The following is an 18,549-nucleotide window of genomic DNA, read 5'->3' on the forward strand; positions in this document are numbered from 1 at the left end:
TCTCTCCACCGAACCCTCCTCTCCACGTTGCGTCTGTCCACTGCACTGGCTAGTGTTAGAAATTAAAAATCAATGTTGATATGGCGTAATTTGAATTAAATACACTATTTGATTTAAATCAGTTTTATTCTGAAAAACCGGAAGTTCTCACTATTAGCTTAACACTTTTATTCTGAAAATTCGTCACTTCCGGTTAGTATTTAGCATCTGGCGGAATCATACGATTTCAAACCTTGAACCAAGGTGAAATGACATGTGATGTTGTACACTGAGCACACTGGGATTAGCACTCATTTATTGACACTGAATAATGTGCAGCAGGGAATGTTTAAATAACCACAGACACCAGAATGATGTAATTTAGCTACAGAAAAAGGCAGGAATTGCATTGGACCCGCCCCCCCGACGACGCCGGCCAATAGGAGAAGACCTCAGATGACAACAGGAAGAGCAAGCCAAGAATTGGGTTATGGCTAGAAAGGATCCGTTTGTGTAAATATGACGTCACGTTCTCGTTGTAACTCTCGTTGGAGCGGCTCTGAAACACATCTACAGCAGTAACATGATGCAACATACACATTAATGCAGCAGGATAATAGTAAAACACTGAAAGGGAAAATGTTATTGCACCAGGAGCTATCTTGGGACTTTTACTGCGACAACGTTGCCTGTGAATAAAAAATAAACCATAGTGTTGGTGATCTACAGTGTTGTCATTCTTCTTTGAACACCAGCAAGACCGCTAACACCCTATTTCAACAATCACACTCCTTGTAATTGACATAATTAATAGATAGTTTAGCTTCTCATCATCCTTTGCTGTGGCCCACTGATGTTAACGATCGTAACTGAAAGGCTGCTGCCAAACGTAAACATTCAGCCACGTGACATTCAGCCAAACTCTCGCGAGAGTTTTACACAAGACGGATCCTTTCTAGCCATAACCCTCTTCCACCCCCCTGACCGGTCGTTGGATGTGGAGAGCGCCTCCACTCGCACATTTCATTTTGTACACCACCGCATCTTTTGTGTAATTAAATGCTGTTAACTTTTATAAGCTTCCCTTGACTCTTTTCAGTCTCTCCTGCCTTCAGGGTTCTAGAATTGCTTACAGTATCTAAAACTTTAATAGTTTTAATATATTTTTAACTCACATACAACTTCCTTTAGCCTATGGAGGTCAAATGTACGGCCACGTCAAAGTAGAAGTGTACTATACATTCATAGTTATTTGTTTCTTGTTCAAAATATGTTTAAACCTTCACAGTTTTTATATTATGATAACTTGTAAACAACATATAATAGAGTCGAAAACCAAGTGAATGTGTAAATGTTAAAATACATGTGTAATAGTGTGTTGGACTCTGTAAGTGGATCCTCATTGGCAGCAGCACCATCACGTGATGTCCCATAGCAACCATGATAGCAACCGCTGAGTGTCACAGTTCCGCTCTGAGTGCAGACCGACTCCTCTCAAATAAAACAGCCGCACTTTAGAACTCTTATGCCGGCTTAATTTTACTTAACACTGGCCTTACGGTGAAGACAACGGCCCCTCTTATCTCAAATATAATTGTGGGAGGGTTTTTAAAAGAGGGCGAGCTGAAAAACCATGAGTCACCTCAACCCAGGGTAAGTGTGCAATTTACTGTTTAATATTAAATATTAGGGAGTAGCATGTTTGTGCAACTTTGTTTTACTTAATATGGTTTTTTATGTTGTATTTACCTAAAATAATTATAATAGCTTATTATTAAAAATATGTTACGAGGTTCAAATATCCAGTAATATAGTCATTAAAGAGGCAGAATTAAATACTTTTAATTGACACTCAAACTATGCTAATGCTAGCCTAATGTTTAACGTTGCATCACAAACCGCATTATGCTGCTCTAATAAACAATTGTATGAGAGTGACATATTTAAAAACAAGCTACTACTTTTAGGTAAGACCAATATTTAGACTAGGCTCTATTGCACTTTAAGTCCACTAAAAGCTAGTAAATCCTTTAAAAAAACGGTTGAAATAGCAGTTGTATCAGAGTACATAACTGTGAACAACAAATGACATTGAACACAACTTAAATAGAAAATAAGAAGCACGAGCAAAAAATGGTGGAGTGATGAAAAGATAATTTTGTTAAAAAAGTATTCATATACTTTGAAGAAAATGTACTGTTACCAGCAGTGTAATGTCGATAAGTAGTATACACTTACTCAAGAAGGGTACTTAAGTCAAACATTAAGGTACTTGTTTTTAGTAACATGCTTCCACTCCACTACCACTGGAAGTAAAAAAGAAGCAGCTAAAGTTACTTCACAGAATATACTGTATGTATACACTATTTGTAAAAATGTATGCATCATGCATTGTTATGGATTAATTATTATATGAAGTAGGTAAAATGAACTGAATTGCAACAATAGAAAAATAAATACACTGATAGGGGTCAATCTGCCAAAGTTTAAGTATATTTTATTGCGGTCATTTTCTAGTGTAATTTACTTGAATACTAATAACTTTTGTTATTTCAATCCAGGCTTAGTTTTGTTTTTCATTTCTTTAGACTTCTCGATGGGTCAGAGAAAGTCATGTTAATAATGACCCGTAGTAGTTCAACCACCATGTTGTGGCTCAAAGAGAAATCTGGAGCAGAATCTGAAGAATACCAGAGACACACGCCAGGTGCACAAAGAGGAGGCAGACAGGGTTAAGTGTACCATCCCCTTTAATTCCTGTTTGTAATCAGACCCCGGTAACCGACCCTATAATGAGATCCTCTTGTCTCGTACACAAATGCTGGAGGAAATCAAATCTGTGTTGGAAAAACACTTTCAGTCCGGCCGGGCTGACAAGAAACAACCAACAAACAAACAAGCATGGTGTTGTGCCCCACTAAATAATTTGATTGGGATTCTGGTTTTCTGTGAACAGTAATCAAGATCTCTAGTGGAAGACATTCAGAGTCCTAAAAGACCTCCACTGGCTTCCTGTCTCCCTGTTCATTAACTTAAAAATCCTGGTGTTGACATACAACTCATCACCAACAAGGCCCCATGATACCTTAGATCTAGCTTGGCCTCCCTACTCTCTATCTTGTTGGGGAATCATTTCCCCTGCATGTCATCCTTCGCCCTCTGACGCAGATGCCCAGCCTAGAGCAGCCGTTATCTCCCATAAGGAGGGGCTGCCCTAGCATTTTGTTGATGTTACCAGTTTATGACCGGGCAACTCTCTGTCAGAGAAAGTTATTGTTGTGGGACACCTGGAACACATCCTTCTCGGGGTGTAGATGACCCGAGCCATAAGCGACAACACATGTGACTCAGTGTCCTCAGCTGTTTAGTCTATCTATTGAAGAATGTTGATTATTACACTCTGAACTAGTTAAAACCTGGAGCTACAGGAGGGTTCTTCAGAATTGGTGTGGCATCTCAACCGTGTGGTCAGACCGTGGCCCTTTGACATGTCTTGTGAATTCTCCGGCCGAAGCTCCAAATAAACCGTCAGTGTTTGCCATCAAAGCTCCAGCTCTCCATCGTGTCTCTCTTTGAGTCCTGACTCCAATTGCTTCAGAAGTTTCCCCCCACACATCCCATAGTCTAACCTTTGCAACCTCTGGGACAGAGCTTTTTCCAGACCACCTCTGAGGCTCTGGACCCTTCCCCAAAATAAAAGACACTCAGAGTCTCTCAATTCTCCAATCCTGCTCCAACACTCGATCTCTTCTCCTGCTTTCTCTTAGCTCCCCCCTTCATCCATGTGACCGAGTAGTGTGTCCAAAGTGCTTGACGTTTGTCCCACCAGTGCTCCCTATGCATTACTCAACTTAAAGTTTTACAAAAGTGAAAAAGAAATTGTATTTATTATCAGTTTATTTGTCTGGGATTCATTTAATGAGTGTTTTTTTTGCTGTTGTTTCTGCAGACTTATTTCAGCATACAACAGTCTCACAGACAGACATCTGGCAGGATACTTCAGCAACACTCGGATCAGGAGACACCTGCAGAGAGCAGGACTGGTACGTCAGCAGGTTGATGATGACGGTGATGGTGATGATGATGATGATGATGATGATGATGATGATGATGATGATGATGGTGATCGTGGTGGATGTGATACTTCTGAGAGCTACAGATTTGAGGTTTACGATATCCATACCGTGTATATTATATTATTATTACTCTCAGATACATTGAGGGGTTTTATCTAGTAATCATATTTTATATCTGGCAGATTTAAAGTAGCACACAACCTTTGCTTCAAGTCTTAAGTTATTAAGGTTAGTAAACAAACAACACATCTACTCTAAAGCCCTGCACACTTCAAACATGAGAAAACGTATTATTAAAGGAGGAAACCAAGTAAAACAAATTCTGTTTAAAGCCTTTAAAGATATGTATGCCTAAAATGTCAGATCTTGGTGACCTCAGTTAGACAACAATGTCTTTGAAAACCTAAACCGTATCCTGAACTTTGCTTATCGTTGTTTTCAGATCACAAGGAGTGGGCGCATTGTTCCAGACAAGGAGTACAGACACAAGCTGATCCAGAGAGCGCACCACAGACACGTCCGAGAATGCCTGGCCCAGGCCATCTTCCACAAGGTGCTGGAGATGGAGGTGGGAGCAGCACACTTTATCAGAGACGAAACAGTAGAAACACTCAGCTAATCTGTGCTTATCCTTGAATAATAATAACCCCTTCAAATGTGTTCTGTGCCCCTCCCAAACAGCGTGTTCATCAAATAGAGATCAAAAGGAAACTGGAGGAGTTTGCAAGGAGGGAAAGGGTGCATAAGATCAAAGTACATCATTAACATTTAAACAACACTTTGCTTCCAGATTTTGTATTATTTTGAATAATATGAAACCCCAAAACATTATTAGCTTGTACTTTTATTTACAGATAACAGGTTAATAAACACACAAGGTATGGCCACGCATACAAAATGGCAACAATAGTAATGAATGTTTTTTGTTTGGGAAGGTGGATCGCTCTAAAAGATATGAAGAAGAGATCATCCGTATCTTGTCTCCACGCCCACCCACGGGTGCCCGAGGCATCCGGAAACAGCACTCTGGTCCAGAGGGGGAGCACTCTGAGTCCTCTGAATCTGTGAGTCAGAACATCATTCATACACCAGTTGATTGTAGTCACCTGTGAAAGCTACAGGCTCCCCTAAGGCCAATCAGGAACCATTTCAATCACTGATGCATGTTCTTATTCAAGTGCATTTTTTAATTCTGACCTTTTATTAAAGCATCTCCATAATGCAAAAATGGTTAAATGACACCACATGGTCTCTGAAATATTACGTCTGAGTTTAAAACCTCAATATTCATTTAAAGAACTTTAATTACTCCAATCAGATTACGCCTTATCGCTCAATCACATCTGTGTTTTACAAGAGGAAAACACAAGGATTGATTTTAATTCAAGTGCACTCATTGTAACTATTTCTTCTCAGAGTTTAATAATGCATCATCCCTCAAACTGTTGTTAACATTGGACAGCCTCTAGCAGAGTTAGCCTGCCTCTGTTCAAAGGTATTTTAACTATTTGACTATTTTCATCGCGGCAACTATTTCTTCATTTGCAGCACCTGCATTTGATTCCTCAGTTTATTTTTCACACTATAATGCAGGGCTATTCAATTGGCGGCCCGCGGGCCAAATCCGGCCCCGGGGTGATATTTACTGGCCCTTTGAGTATAATGTTAAAAAGTAATCTACTTTTTTTTTAAAGATTTTTAAAAAGTGCCTTTATTCCAGAGAGGGTGTTACATTGAGAGATCGAGGGGAAGACATTGCCTGAAAACTTCGGCGGGCTCGGGTTACGAACCCACCTACTAGCTTCTGTAGTGACAACTCCTGTCATTTATTGCATCTCTGTTTGAATGATTAGATAATTTCACCTAAATTAAATCAAATGAAATGATGTTGATGGTTAAATGAGCTTCACATGTAGGCCTACTGAGTTCTGAGCCATTTAGATCTATGAAGGCCTTGGGCTATGTTGTCTGATTGAATTAAACACAATATATGCACTCCACTGTGCTGTTGGAGTATTTACTGTATCTGAAGCTCTTAATATGATTGCTCATATTTCAAGCCATCTCTTTCCCGGCCCCTTGCTTTGGATCATTTTCTTCAACCGGCCCCCATTGCAAACTAATTGAATAGCCCTGCTATAAAGCAACATCCCTCAAGCTAAAATGCCCCAATTTTATTTCGAAAACAAAACATTAAATCTGTTTTAAACACTCAAACTCAGGCACAGTTGAGTGGTTTCCATGTCCAAGGCATTATTTTTGGTAAAACTTTTTACGTCTGTTCAGAAAATAATTTCTCCGTCTGCATGTTTAGAGGAGCTGTATCAGCTTCTGTGTCTGTGTGTGCAGACAGGTTAAACGTGAAGCAGTGGGATTTGAAGTGCGTTATCTTTGAAATGTAAGAAGTCACAGACTTTGAGCCCAGAGTAAATAGAGCTGGTAATCCTTCCGTTGATCTCTGTGTTTACCTTTTGAAATCCCAGTATTAAGTGTGCAAACACGGCACACTTCAGCAGGTACAGGCTTGTTTGCAATATGCACAGTCAAATGTTGGCAGTAAATGTCAAAGAGTCATTTGCATTTGCACACTCTTGTAACATTTCTTTATCAGCATAGAAATAAGTGTATGCAGTATAAAATAAACAAAAGAGCAGATTACATGAAATCAATACACCACAACAAGGTGTAACAATATATTAGATGGTGTACGACCTCCGCACACTGTATTATGTATGGTATGAAAAATAAAGGAAAATATACAGATGTATTTGATATGAGGAATACCAAATGTAGAATAATAAAACAACTCTTCCTCCAGTTATGCTTGCCTCCAACACATACCATTCATTCTTTGTAGCAAAGATTAATGAGAAAAGAAAATATAATTGCAAACATAAATGCAAATAAGCTGCATAAAGCACATTGAAAAACCAAATGATGGAAAACTCCAAAATAAGTACTAAGTGCACCAAGAATGAACCCCTTAATTTCAATATATTAAGAGAAAATTGACATATACTATGTAATTAACAGCATTATTCCTTCCATTATGCTGGCCTCAAACATGGGATGCTCTTAATTGTGTATGTTTAATTGATACTATTAGTTTTACTAGAGCACAGCAAATCAAACATAATTCCACTCTAAGGACTTTCTTGAATGTACACGTTTCTATCCAGCGCATTAAACTACATTTACACTGTACTTAATTGGTCTTTGTGTGTGTGTGTGTGTGTGTGTGTGTGTGTGTGTGTGTGTGTGTGTGTGTGTGTGTGTGTGTGTGTGTGTGTGTGTGTGTGTGTGTGTGTGTGTGTGTGTGTGTGTGTGTGTGTGTGTGTGTGTGTGTGTGTGTGTCACGGTGCTGCAGCCGGGCTCGTCTCGACCCAACACGGCTCCGGGGAAGATGCAGCGGCCGGTGCGTCTGAAGCCGATCGGCAGTAACAGCACCACCGCCTCGCTCAGACGCAGCTCCCCTTACAGACTGCTGGAGTCGTCCAATGAGAACGAGCAGACGCTCAACAGCACTGTGAGGCCGCGACACATGAGAACTCCTTCACTCATTCATCTGCCTTCCTGCATAGAGAGTTTGCATGACAGTTTTCCTGTATGGACAAAATCAGATTCTAGATCAATATCACCTGTCTTTGGAAACTAGTTGCAGAACTCTTGCAGTTGCACAGTGAGTGGTAAAAGATACAAAATAGAGTTGTATCATACACATATTGTACAAGTGCCTGACAGGCTCAGTAAAATAGTTTGTGCTAATACCAGAAAGCCACATTACTTTTCTTTACTAAACAAAGTGTGAACGCAGCTTAGGACAAACTCCTCTCTATTAAACCTTTGTCTGCTTTACAGGCACACACACAGACATTGTCATTGCTCTGCTGCAACAACAGCACACACTAAACCTTTCTACTTCTCTCCCAGATGGAGAAGGAGTCCCGGAGATATCGGACCACAGCCGAGCCCCCCCGTGGCATCTCACCCTACTGCCTCCCCGTCATCAACAACTTCGTCACCCCGGTGCCTCCCTCCACGAAGAGGAGAGAGACGGGGGTGAAGGTCACTCCCAGCGGGACGCTCCGAGGCCGCAGACTGCGTCCCACCACCGCCTCCAGCGGAGTGGACGCCTACGAGGTCTGTGTGTCTTGTTACGTTTTCCCCGGCAACAACACCTTCCACATCAAACTAACAGCCCCTTTGGATTCATTCGGTCTCTGCAAGACCTAGCAGTATTCTCTATTTTATGTTTACAATGTATTTGACCGTGATTATCTTTATTCTGTATGTTTAATATTTGCCGAAATATCAACACAGAACAGCATACAGGGGCCGTGAGCTTTTTTTTTTCCTTCACCTCTAGTCACAGACTATTGTTAAGACAGTGGTGACAGTAAGGCTGCAAAGAAAACCCAATTTATTAAAATCAAAAGTAATAATTTAACAACATAAGGAATCTCTTACTGACTTAAATGTATTTAATTGTCCACTGAGAAAGTATGATGTCGTTAACTGATCCCAACCTGCCCTTTTCTCCCCTCCAGGACCCCCCCATGCTGAGGAGCTCTGTGCTCCAGAGCAGAGTGCGTGTGAACATGATATACTTTGGCAAAACGGTGCATCTCTCTCATGACCTGACCGACATGAGGGATGAGGTCAAAGTGTTTCAGCAGCACTGTGGAGGAGAGAACCTGTGTGTTTACAAGGGCAAGCTACGAGAGGGAGGTCAGTGTGTGTGTTAGATAAGTGTGTTCGTGTACACAAATAAGAGCAAATCTCATGAGGGAGGTCATATAGATAACATACAGTCTGTGTGTACAACCTTTAGGCAAACAGACTAACTCCACTATGGGGCCAGCAACTCCATGGAATAACTTTAAATGTATTGTTTCTGTATCTTTAATTTAGTTGAGTATCCATTCTCACTGTGTTTAAGACATATTTTGATGTTGAAAATGTTCCTTCCTCTCATCCACATCCTCAATCTCTCCCTCAGAGACTTTCCAGTTCATTTCCAGGCGGCACCGAGGTTTCCCGTTCAGCTTGACCTTCTTCCTGAACGGGCTGCAGGTGGAGCGGCTCAGCTCCTGCTGCGAGTTCAAACACAGGAAGGGCTCACGACTGGGCGGCAGGCACGGACACTTTGGCTTCTGCGGAGTGGAGGGGGCTTCTCCGTGCTACAAGTAGGGCCTCTCTTTTAACAGACACACCGTCAACTCAATTTGTGATACAGTTATGAGAAGGCCTTTGTGTTGTAAAAGTACAATCAATTAAATAAGCCGCTAGTACTATAACACACCGAACTCCCTTACTGAAGTGTCAGCAGTCAAGTTGCATTGTGGGTAAAGAAGCCCCAAAACCCAATTGTACTGGTTCAGTGTAGTAATACAATTCTGCCCTACAATTCTAACTGCAGTCAATGGGTCACATGACATGGAAGTTGTTAAACAAAGGAGAATTTGTCAGCTAGACAGACAGATATTAAAAGATATATTTTTTAAAAAGCCAGAAAAAACACCAACTGTTTCCTTTAAGCTTGATGTTAACTTGAACATCTTTCAAAATATTGACATATTCCTCAACTGAGTGTTTACAGTTTACAATGCTAACTTCTTCAGGTGCATCATAGCAATGGGACTGGACAAGAAGCCCACTCCTCCACCAAAGAGAGTCAAAGATGATGGAGTAAGAGAGGAGTCAGTGTCCAGCCTGAAGGAGGCTCCTGTGATGGAGACAGAGAGGACTGCAGACAACGAGTCAGAGTGTGAAACCAGCCGACCTCAGGACATGGAGACTGAAGTCAAAGAGGAAACGGCAGCGGAGGAGGACCAAGTCAGAGATGGTATGGATGAAACCAATATGAAATAAATACTTCTATTTCTTCAGCGACTCTCAAAGCATTTTCTTCCTCTTCAGATTATGAGGAAGACTTTGAAGCAGATGACGAGGGCCCTGTGGAAGATGCTGAAGTAAAAGTGAAGAAATCCCCATCTCCTTCTCAAGAAACTGAAAGCCGGGCTTTAGAGGGAGACGACTCTGAGACCGAGGACGACGAGAGGGAAGGTGGGCGAAACATCTTGTTCCAACACATCTTTTAAGATAAAGAAAAGTAACTGGGAGATTTACTTTTTCTTTTCATAAAGCAAAACAGAATCACTCTGTAATATCTCTAGAGGAAATCACATATCTCTGGTTAACATGTAGAACCTAGATTTAGATGAAATGCTTTACAAACACAAATAAAAAATGTCAGCAAGAAAAACATCTTTTTAAAAGTAGAATTTCGCTATTTGAGGAAAAACTGCTACTTCTATGTATTAACAGTATAAAATGGACGTTAAGAAAGTGTTTTTAAAATAATATGAAATGCTCCATCTTTGTTGCACAGATGACATAAAGTCGGCTTCAGGCTCCAGCTCCTCAGACAGTGAGCGGGAAGAGAGCGATGCTGAGGAACACATTAAAGAAGTCCACCAGGAGGAAAGTGCTGTTCCACTAGAAGCTGCCACTGAGGAGGCCATACCTGCTGCGCCTAAAGACTCGGACAAACTGGACACTGCGGGGGACAGTACCGAGATAGAAGTGTGTGAAACAAGTGTCCCCTCGGCCAATGAGAATCAACAAAGTGAAGAAATCTCAGCAGAAAAAGACGAGGAGAAAATGGTAGATGAGAGCAAAGCGGAGCAGGAGCAGGAGAGGGGTGAGTGGGAACACGTCTAACTCTGGAGTGAGGAATTGGACCAGTCCATCTTTTATGGAGGTTTTTCCACTGTTATCTCAACCAGTCATTCACGTATTGCTCTATTTACCGTAGACTGACAACAGCCAAATAACTATCACAGTATTTTCATGTTGTGAGATTTAAAGTAACATAATGACGTTGTTGTGAAATGAGATGGTGGAAAAATTACTTCTTTTTTTTTTTTCTGCGTGATTTCTTTGTGATTTTCTGTATGTTCCACTTTATGTTAATTTGTTTTGTTGCTGTTTTTTTTTTATCACTCTGGGTTACATTTTTACATTTTAGAAATCTTTCTTTAACTTCTGTTAGCTTTTTTACATAATAATAATAATAATAATAATAATAATACATTTAATTTATATACATTAGTGCTTCTCCTCTGCCAAGACAAATCTCAAAGCGCTTCACAACAAAGGACACTGATACAATTTGAGAGATTCAAAAAAAATAAAAATAAATAGAAATTAAATTAAATAAAAATCGGAGATAGCGATAGAAATGGCAGTACTCCAGGTGTACCCTGCTCAAAGTTTATTGGAAGGCCTGCCGAAAGAGGGTCTTAAGGCCGGTTTTGAAGACATGCGTTTCAATACTTCTGCTTGCATTTGTAGATATGGTTCAAGCTCAAATTATGTGACATAAATTAATGAATATACAGTATATAGCTTAAAAACAAAGGGAGGACTCTGTGGGGGTCAACATGCAATCAGAGAGGAGGTGAAAGCTGCCACTGATGGAAAAACACACACATTTCATATTGCACAAGTTTCAAAATGTGCAGCTGTGTTGAGTGCCCAAACAAATATGTTTGTCTTTCTAATGGCTGTGAATATCAAACTCATATGTACAGTAAATGTAGTATTAAACTGAATTATAGGTTTTCCCAACCAAAGTGTGCTCCAAAAGTGAAATCCTAAGAGTTCATATTCTAACATGTACATAAAATAGTTTTAAAAATATATGTTTTAAGACATTGTGTTTCCATTTTGGTTGTGTACTGAATGTTTGTGTGTTGTTTTTCTGTGCACGTTGAATATTATTTTGCATGTTCTGCTTTACACTTGGAAAGATTAAAGACATTCTGGTGTTATTGGCTACACGTCTATTTGTTGGCTTATTTCTCTCATTCCTTTTGCATTATTCAAATACTTATTCATTTTTTACCTTACAACATTCTGACATCGTCACTATGAGTGCTCACAGTAGTTTATGCTTAGCTTGTAACATGCTCTTATATCCCTGTGTGTGCCATGTCTCTTTTTCTCTCCCAAGCTAAATCTGTGCAGGAGAAGTTGGCAGAAGCCATCCTGAAGGAGTCCCAGTGCAGCTCCGAGCCCGAGCTGAGCGACACCAGCACCGAGGAGGAGGAGGAGGAGTCCTCAGAGAAAGGCCCTGAACCGGACAGCAAGGGTACCAGATCCCCATTCGGTACCACTTTATAATAAGACTACCCTTATAAAGGATTCATAAAGGGTTTATCATTAGGTTATTAATTATGTTGTAAACAGTTTATTAATCATTGAACCATTTATAAACCAGTTCTAACATCAACACAGGCTCACTATTTGGCAAGATGACGAAGCCTTATATTGGCTACCTAGCTCAGGGGTTCCCAAACTTTGCCATGCCAAGGACCCCCATATAGAATTATTCTCTGGCGGGGACCCCCCTGTTGCAATTTTTTTTTTAAATGATGAGTACATTATGATGGAAAATATGACAAATTAATCATACAGCTTAATAAATTTTCTTAATATATATTTGTATTAATAATTAATAATCAGTTATTCTTCTAAACATTTTTTTTGTCATTCATTACATTCATTTTGTCGTCTGTTATAAACATTCTTACAGTAATATCAACAGTAAACATATTTTTAAAGCATTTTTAAAGTGATTTCTGTCTTTATAATATTATATAATTTTGAACAGTAATATGAACAATTAACATATATTTTTATCATTTTTGAAAGCTATTTATGCCTTTTTAATATGATATCTAATATTCGACGGTAATATTTGCTGCATCCGTGCTCTCATCCAGATGCAGAGCGAAATATTCACTAGCTCTCACTTGCTCCAAAAGCTGAGCAGATACTCAGTTTCACTCTCAGTAGCAGCAGCTCCATTCTGATTTGCTTGAAGGGCGGTCGTGTGATTTAAAAACAAAAATATTAATAAATAAAAAATATTAAAAGATTGGCATCAAAGGACACATAGATTGACAGATATGCAATTATTAATAACATCTAAAAAAAAATCTAACTTTGCGTGACCCCCCTGGCACCCCCTGGCGGCCCCCCAGGGGGTCAGGGCCCCCACTTTGAAAAGCACTGACCTAGCTTACTTCGTCTTTCTCATCAGCCAGCATCCTTGGTATCTGTTTTTCACTGAGTTGATTCTCCCCCCCTTCCATCTTGATGTTTCTTGTCATCTCTTTATGGCCATTTATTTACGAGTTACTAACATTTATAGTTGCCAAAAGGGAGGCTTATTGTAAAGTGTGAAACACATTCCCATTTATTAATGAGTTACTACCATTTCTAATAAGGCTTAGCAGTACAGATACATGTGGGCTCATTATTTGGCAAGCAGCAGGTCACAGTTGCCCCGTTTATCTCATGTCTTATAAAAGCTTATTAATGACTTCTAATGTGTTCACAACCTAATTAATAAATGAATTACAAACTATTCGTAAACCCTTTATAAGGGTAGCCTTATTGTAAAGTGGTACCCTACATTCTAATTCAAATAAATCCACTTCTGCAGCAAAATAAAAACATCCCTAAACAATCTCTGCATTGTGTTCTCAGATGCAGTTGCAGTGAAAACTATCACCTTGACAGAAGAGCTACAGGCCGTTGTGGAGGAGACAACATGTGAGGAAGAGGCTGTTTGTGAAGCTGAAGAAGTACAAGAGACGTCTGACCCAAAAGAACAAGAGGAAGAATCTGAACTGGAACCCCAGGAGAAAAAAGATGTTCCTAAAGATGTGAAAATCGAAGAGGGAAATGAAAAGGACAAAAACACAGAGAATGTTAAATCAGAGGAGGCAGAAGATGCAGCTACAGCTCTGCATCGTGTATCTGAAGAGGAAATGGCTGAGGAAGACAAGACTTCAGGACATCAAGAATCAGCTAAATCAGCCAATGAGGAGGCTCTAGAGAAAGACAAAGAAACCGAGGAGGAAAATGACGTGGAGGTTGACACGCGGCTCGACGAGACGGGACACGGGGCAAAAAGAAGCGAGGAGGATGAGTCATCGGTATCAGAGCCGAATCAAATCCCTGATGAGACAGCAGCGCCGGATGATGCAGAGGCGATGACAGCCAGCGAGACAAAGGAGATGAAAGCAGAGCCCTCAGAGGAGCGAGAGGCCCTCAGCTGTGAAGAGGCACCTGTAACCCACACAGAGACGAGGCAGCAGGGAGGCAGCGAGGACGCAGAGACTGAAGGCACAGCGGAGAACTCAAGCAGCTCCACGGAGGGCAGCGGAGACACCACGGTGGAAAAAAGTGCATATTTAAGTGAGGAGAATGCTAAAGAGGAAAGTAGTAAAGATGACATTAAAGAAGCTTCAGCAGTAGAGGAGAGTAAAGATGGCGTTGAAGAAGAGGAGGAGGATGAGAGTAAGACGGAAGAAAGGATAGAAAAGGAGGAAATGATTTCAGAGCGGACTGAAGTTGACTTTAAGGATGAAGGAAATGCAAATGAAGAGCAGGCAGAGAAATCCCAAAGTGAGGAAGAGGAAGTTGCAAATAAAGAGAAGGCAGATGAATTAGAAAAGACAGAGAAAGACGAAGAAGATGGTGAAAGTGCCAAGAATAAAAGGGATGAGGAAGAATCAGAGGGAAAGGGAGATAAAGCTATTGAGAGTGAAAAGGTGAACACAGCAGCTGGTGGGGGAAAGGATGAGGAAGAGAAAGATAACATCGATGACAAATCTGAGAAGGATAAAGATGAGGAAGGATCTGAAAAGAAACAGGAGGGAAGTGATAAGACTCCAGACAGAGGAGAACTTCCAGAGACTACAGACAGAGGAGAACTTCCAGAGACTGCAGACAGAGAAGAACTTCCAGAGACTCCAGACAGAGAAGAACTTCCAGAGACTTCAGACAGAGAAGAACTTCCAGAGACTGCAGACAGAGAAGAACTTCCAGAGACTGCAGGCAGAGAAGAACTTCCAGAGACTGCAGACAGAGAAGAACTTCCAGAGACTGCAGACAGAGAAGAACTTCCAGAGACTGCAGACAGAGAAGAACTTCCAGAGACTGCAGACAGAGAAGAACTTCCAGAGACTGCAGACAGAGAAGAACTTCCAGAGACTGCAGACAGAGAAGAACTTCCAGAGACTGCAGACAGAGAAGAACTTCCAGAGACTGCAGACAGAGAAGAACTTCTAGAGACTGCAGACAGAGAAGAAAAGACGTCTGAGATCATGGAGAGAGAGACTTCAAACGACGTAATGGAAACTGAGGAGGTTGAAAAACAAATTCAAGAAGTAAATGACAGCATGGAAAAGGGAGAAGTTGACGTTGAAAATGGAGAGATGTCAACCGAGAAGAAAACTCAGGAGGGAGAAGGAGAGGTTCAAACTGACGGCGAAAATGACGTGAAAAGAGACGAGAATGCTGAGACAAAAGCAGAGGAGCCCACAGAGGGGGAGAGCACAGAGGGAAAGGAAGTAACTGTGAAGTCTGAAGGTGACGCTGAAAAAGCTCCTGATGTGGCACAAACTGAGGCTGAGGCAAAGCAAGAGGAATCCACTCAAAACGACGACCCGGACACATCTGGCATGGAAACGAAGGATGAATCGAAATCAGACGAGAGAAACAACGACGAGGAGGAGGGATCAAAACAAGATGAAAATGGAAATGTATCTGAGCCTGACAGTGAAAACAGAGATTCAGAGTTGGTGAAAAAGAGCGATAATGTGTCGAGTCATGTCAGTGAGGTGATGGTTGCTTCGTCAGGTGACCAGGCACAATCTCCAACACACACAGCTGTAGAGGTATCCACTGCACAGCCTGACTCTAACACTGAAAAACACACGGGAGAAAATCCTGCTGATCACTCTGCAACTGACGGAGAAAACGGAGCAGACACGGAAGAGGAGGCGAGCAAGGCCTCGGAGGAAGGAGCCAGCGTGCTGCTCCAACCTCAAACACAGTCCCCGACACAAAACAACACAGAGGAGAGCGTAGCAGAAGTTAAAGAAACTCCAGAAGTACTAACAAGAGAAAACAACGCAGAGATGGTCACAAACTGGGTAACCAAGCATCAAACATCCAAGTTCTTTGAGACGTTTGTTGAACCGTTAGAAGACCTAAAGGAATCACCAGACGCTCAACTTAACGCTAACGAAGAGGAAACACAATCTACAGAACAGGCGAGAGCAGAGAGTCCACTTATGATGGCAGAGATATCTCAAAGTGTAAATGAGGAAAGGGTTACAAGCAAAGAGGAACCTCAATCTTCAGCTCACTATGAAGCCGGAGAACAGAGTGAGAAAGACTCTCAGCAAATGGAGGAGACTGAAGTAAAGGACTTTAAAGTGCAGCCAGAGAGTGATAAAGAGTCTGTGAGCGGGCAAGGTATGAGGTCAGAGGACCAGACAGGAAGTAGGCGATCTCTTGATAAAGTGCAAGAAGGTTTAATGCAGGATGACACTGAGCAAACTGATGTTTCCAAAACTGAAGTGGAAAGCCTATCAGGGACTCAGCATTCAGTAACGAGCGGCAGAGGTGAGGGTGAGGAGAAAACTAGTCCAGAGTTGAATGAAAAACAAGCAAAGGAAGAGGAGAAAGATCTTCTGTCGTTATCAAAGACAGAAGAGCAGGGCGAGTGTTCAACGATTCCTGAAGGGCTTTCCAAGTTGAAGGCAAATGAAACAAAAGATACCGAGGAAACAAGTGAACAAAGTCGAGAAGTCAAAGAAATAACCGATTTCACAACGTCTGACGATGGAAGTCAAGAGGAGACCCAACGGAAAGACATTGACCCCCAACCGTCAGACACGAGCATCAACGGAGACAGAAGAGAGGTGCAGATGATCGAGGACATCAAACACACGCTGACTAAAGACCGACTCAGCACTTTCTCAGTGGGCGAAGCGATGTTCAGTAGAAGTCCATATCCTCTGCTGACCGCTGCGAGGACAGAGAGCGGACATTAGAGCGGCACCAAGGTACAGTGAGGCTTTAATAGTTTGTTCTTTAGTTTACAGGATAATGTATCAAAAGTGAATATCAAAAAAGTGAATATCAAAAAAGCGAGGAATTAGACAATCAGCTGGCTACATTTAGAAAAAGAGACATTTCAGTCAGACAACTCGCGTGTTTCTTAATATGTTTATTAGAAGCGGCATATAGTTGAGTTTGGCGTCTAGGCTCGGGCCTCATCACTCCACAGATGTATAAAGAACATTGAGTGATGATTAGATAACTATCCCCCGAGCCTACAGGTGGAAGATGGGGTGGTGGGGGGGGGCAGGCGAGCAGCAACATGAAACACGACAGCAGGAACATGAACATGACTTGCAGCAGCAGCAGCAGCAGCAGCAGCAGCAGCAGCAGCAGCAGCAGCAAGTGAACACAGCAGTGGCAGCAGCAGCAGCATTAAGGAGGGACGAGGTGCGTGACGTGTTAATGTATCATTGGTACTCGAGTAGACTGCCTGAACTAGCTCGCAGGCTCCGCCCCATTATTAGGGACTTCCCAAAGGTACAAAAAAAGCTTGTCTGTCTTAGAGTATACATTCATAAAAACAGTGACTGTCCACCTTACTTTGGATGGAAGTCATTGGTATTGGATGGCAGTCTGAAAATGCACATCTTTATATCCTAATTAAGACTTGTTTATCATAAAATGGTTGGTTAGCTTTCTATTATTAAAGTATTCCAAACTTACAATCAGAGTGCCTTGGATGCTTTTTAGATTGCCAACATATACCATTGACTTCCATTAAAAGTAAGCTGTGTTTTTTTTTTTTTTTTACTAGACTACTTGCCCTGTTCTTGAAGAGCACTTGTTTTTGATTTCAACATCACCTACTCCAAGGGGGTATACTACGAAGCAGGATTTTCGCTTAGCCGGCTAACTTCAGGGAAAACTCTGGGTTTCCGGTCCTACGAAGCTGGTTCTCTTTTTAGCAGGCTAGATCTCCATGGTAACTTAGGCTGTGCGGCTAACCTGGTCGGGACCAGGTTAGGTTGCAGGCTGAGAGCTCAACTCAGTGAAAGCACTCCCTGCTGACCAATCAGAGCTCAATGTGCGGAGTTTAAAGCGATCAAGTCATATTACAGGAGAAAGGAAATACAGAAAAGCTGCCGTTGCAGGAAAGACGGCCGGCAAAAATCACCGACTGTGTGAACCTGAACATTAATAGAATATCACCTCCCATCTTCAGAGCAATCTGACTATTATAACATTAGCGTTAAGAAGCTTAATTAAATATCTGCCACAACATAAGTAACCGGATCAGAGTAACATTAAGTACAGTCCGAGGCATATCACATCATAATGTGTCATATCTCCTTATCTGAGTCAGCTGAGCCGTATCTGGCCGTGCAACACTCACAGTGTCACATACTGTATGCAGAAGTATTATTTTAAGCAACACATTAAGTTGACGAAACACTCGAGACAAATGTAATTAAAGTCAGATGGTGTCTTGCAGTGATATCATAAACCTGTTAATGTACGCATTCAAACACTTGTTCTGTTACCAGCTGTATTCAACTTGCAGGTG

At 41.4% G+C, this 18,549-nt stretch overlaps 2 protein-coding genes across 2 annotated transcripts; both read left to right on the plus strand.

The window, feature by feature from the left end:
- The first annotated feature begins 1,336 nt into the window (after positions 1-1,336).
- On the plus strand, positions 1,337-15,203 carry erich3 (glutamate-rich 3). The gene is made up of 15 exons (XM_010795440.1): positions 1,337-1,632; positions 3,929-4,022; positions 4,498-4,623; positions 4,737-4,808; positions 4,991-5,119; positions 7,423-7,581; positions 7,986-8,195; positions 8,603-8,783; positions 9,055-9,241; positions 9,677-9,900; positions 9,975-10,121; positions 10,447-10,758; positions 12,073-12,210; positions 13,614-14,683; positions 14,808-15,203. The coding sequence occupies exons 1-15, from the start codon at positions 1,613-1,615 to the stop codon at positions 15,201-15,203; spliced, it is 3,465 nt and encodes a 1,154-aa protein (XP_010793742.1). The 5' UTR covers positions 1,337-1,612.
- Positions 15,198-17,107, plus strand: LOC104965516 (eukaryotic translation initiation factor 5B-like). Its single transcript, XM_010794474.1, has one exon. It carries the CDS (start codon positions 15,239-15,241, stop codon positions 16,973-16,975), a length of 1,737 nt encoding a protein of 578 aa, XP_010792776.1. The 5' UTR covers positions 15,198-15,238; the 3' UTR covers positions 16,976-17,107.
- Positions 17,108-18,549: the final 1,442 nt, after the last annotated feature.

This window comes from Notothenia coriiceps, unplaced genomic scaffold, assembly GCF_000735185.1.
Source record: "Notothenia coriiceps isolate Sejong01 unplaced genomic scaffold, NC01 NC01_scaffold00037246, whole genome shotgun sequence".
Classification (NCBI taxonomy): Eukaryota; Metazoa; Chordata; class Actinopteri; order Perciformes; family Nototheniidae; genus Notothenia; species Notothenia coriiceps.

Bases quoted from the DNA above. Each gene is read 5' to 3' on its own strand.
- erich3 (XM_010795440.1), top strand. From the start codon at position 1,613: ATGAGTCACCTCAACCCAGG. The intron at 7,582-7,985 runs GTGAGGCCGCGA...CTTCTCTCCCAG, and splicing joins AGCAGACGCTCAACAGCACT to ATGGAGAAGGAGTCCCGGAG. The intron at 9,242-9,676 runs GTAGGGCCTCTC...TAACTTCTTCAG, and splicing joins GGGGCTTCTCCGTGCTACAA to GTGCATCATAGCAATGGGAC.
- LOC104965516 (XM_010794474.1), top strand. From the start codon at position 15,239: ATGGAGAGAGAGACTTCAAACGACGTAATGGAAACTGAGGAGGTTGAA.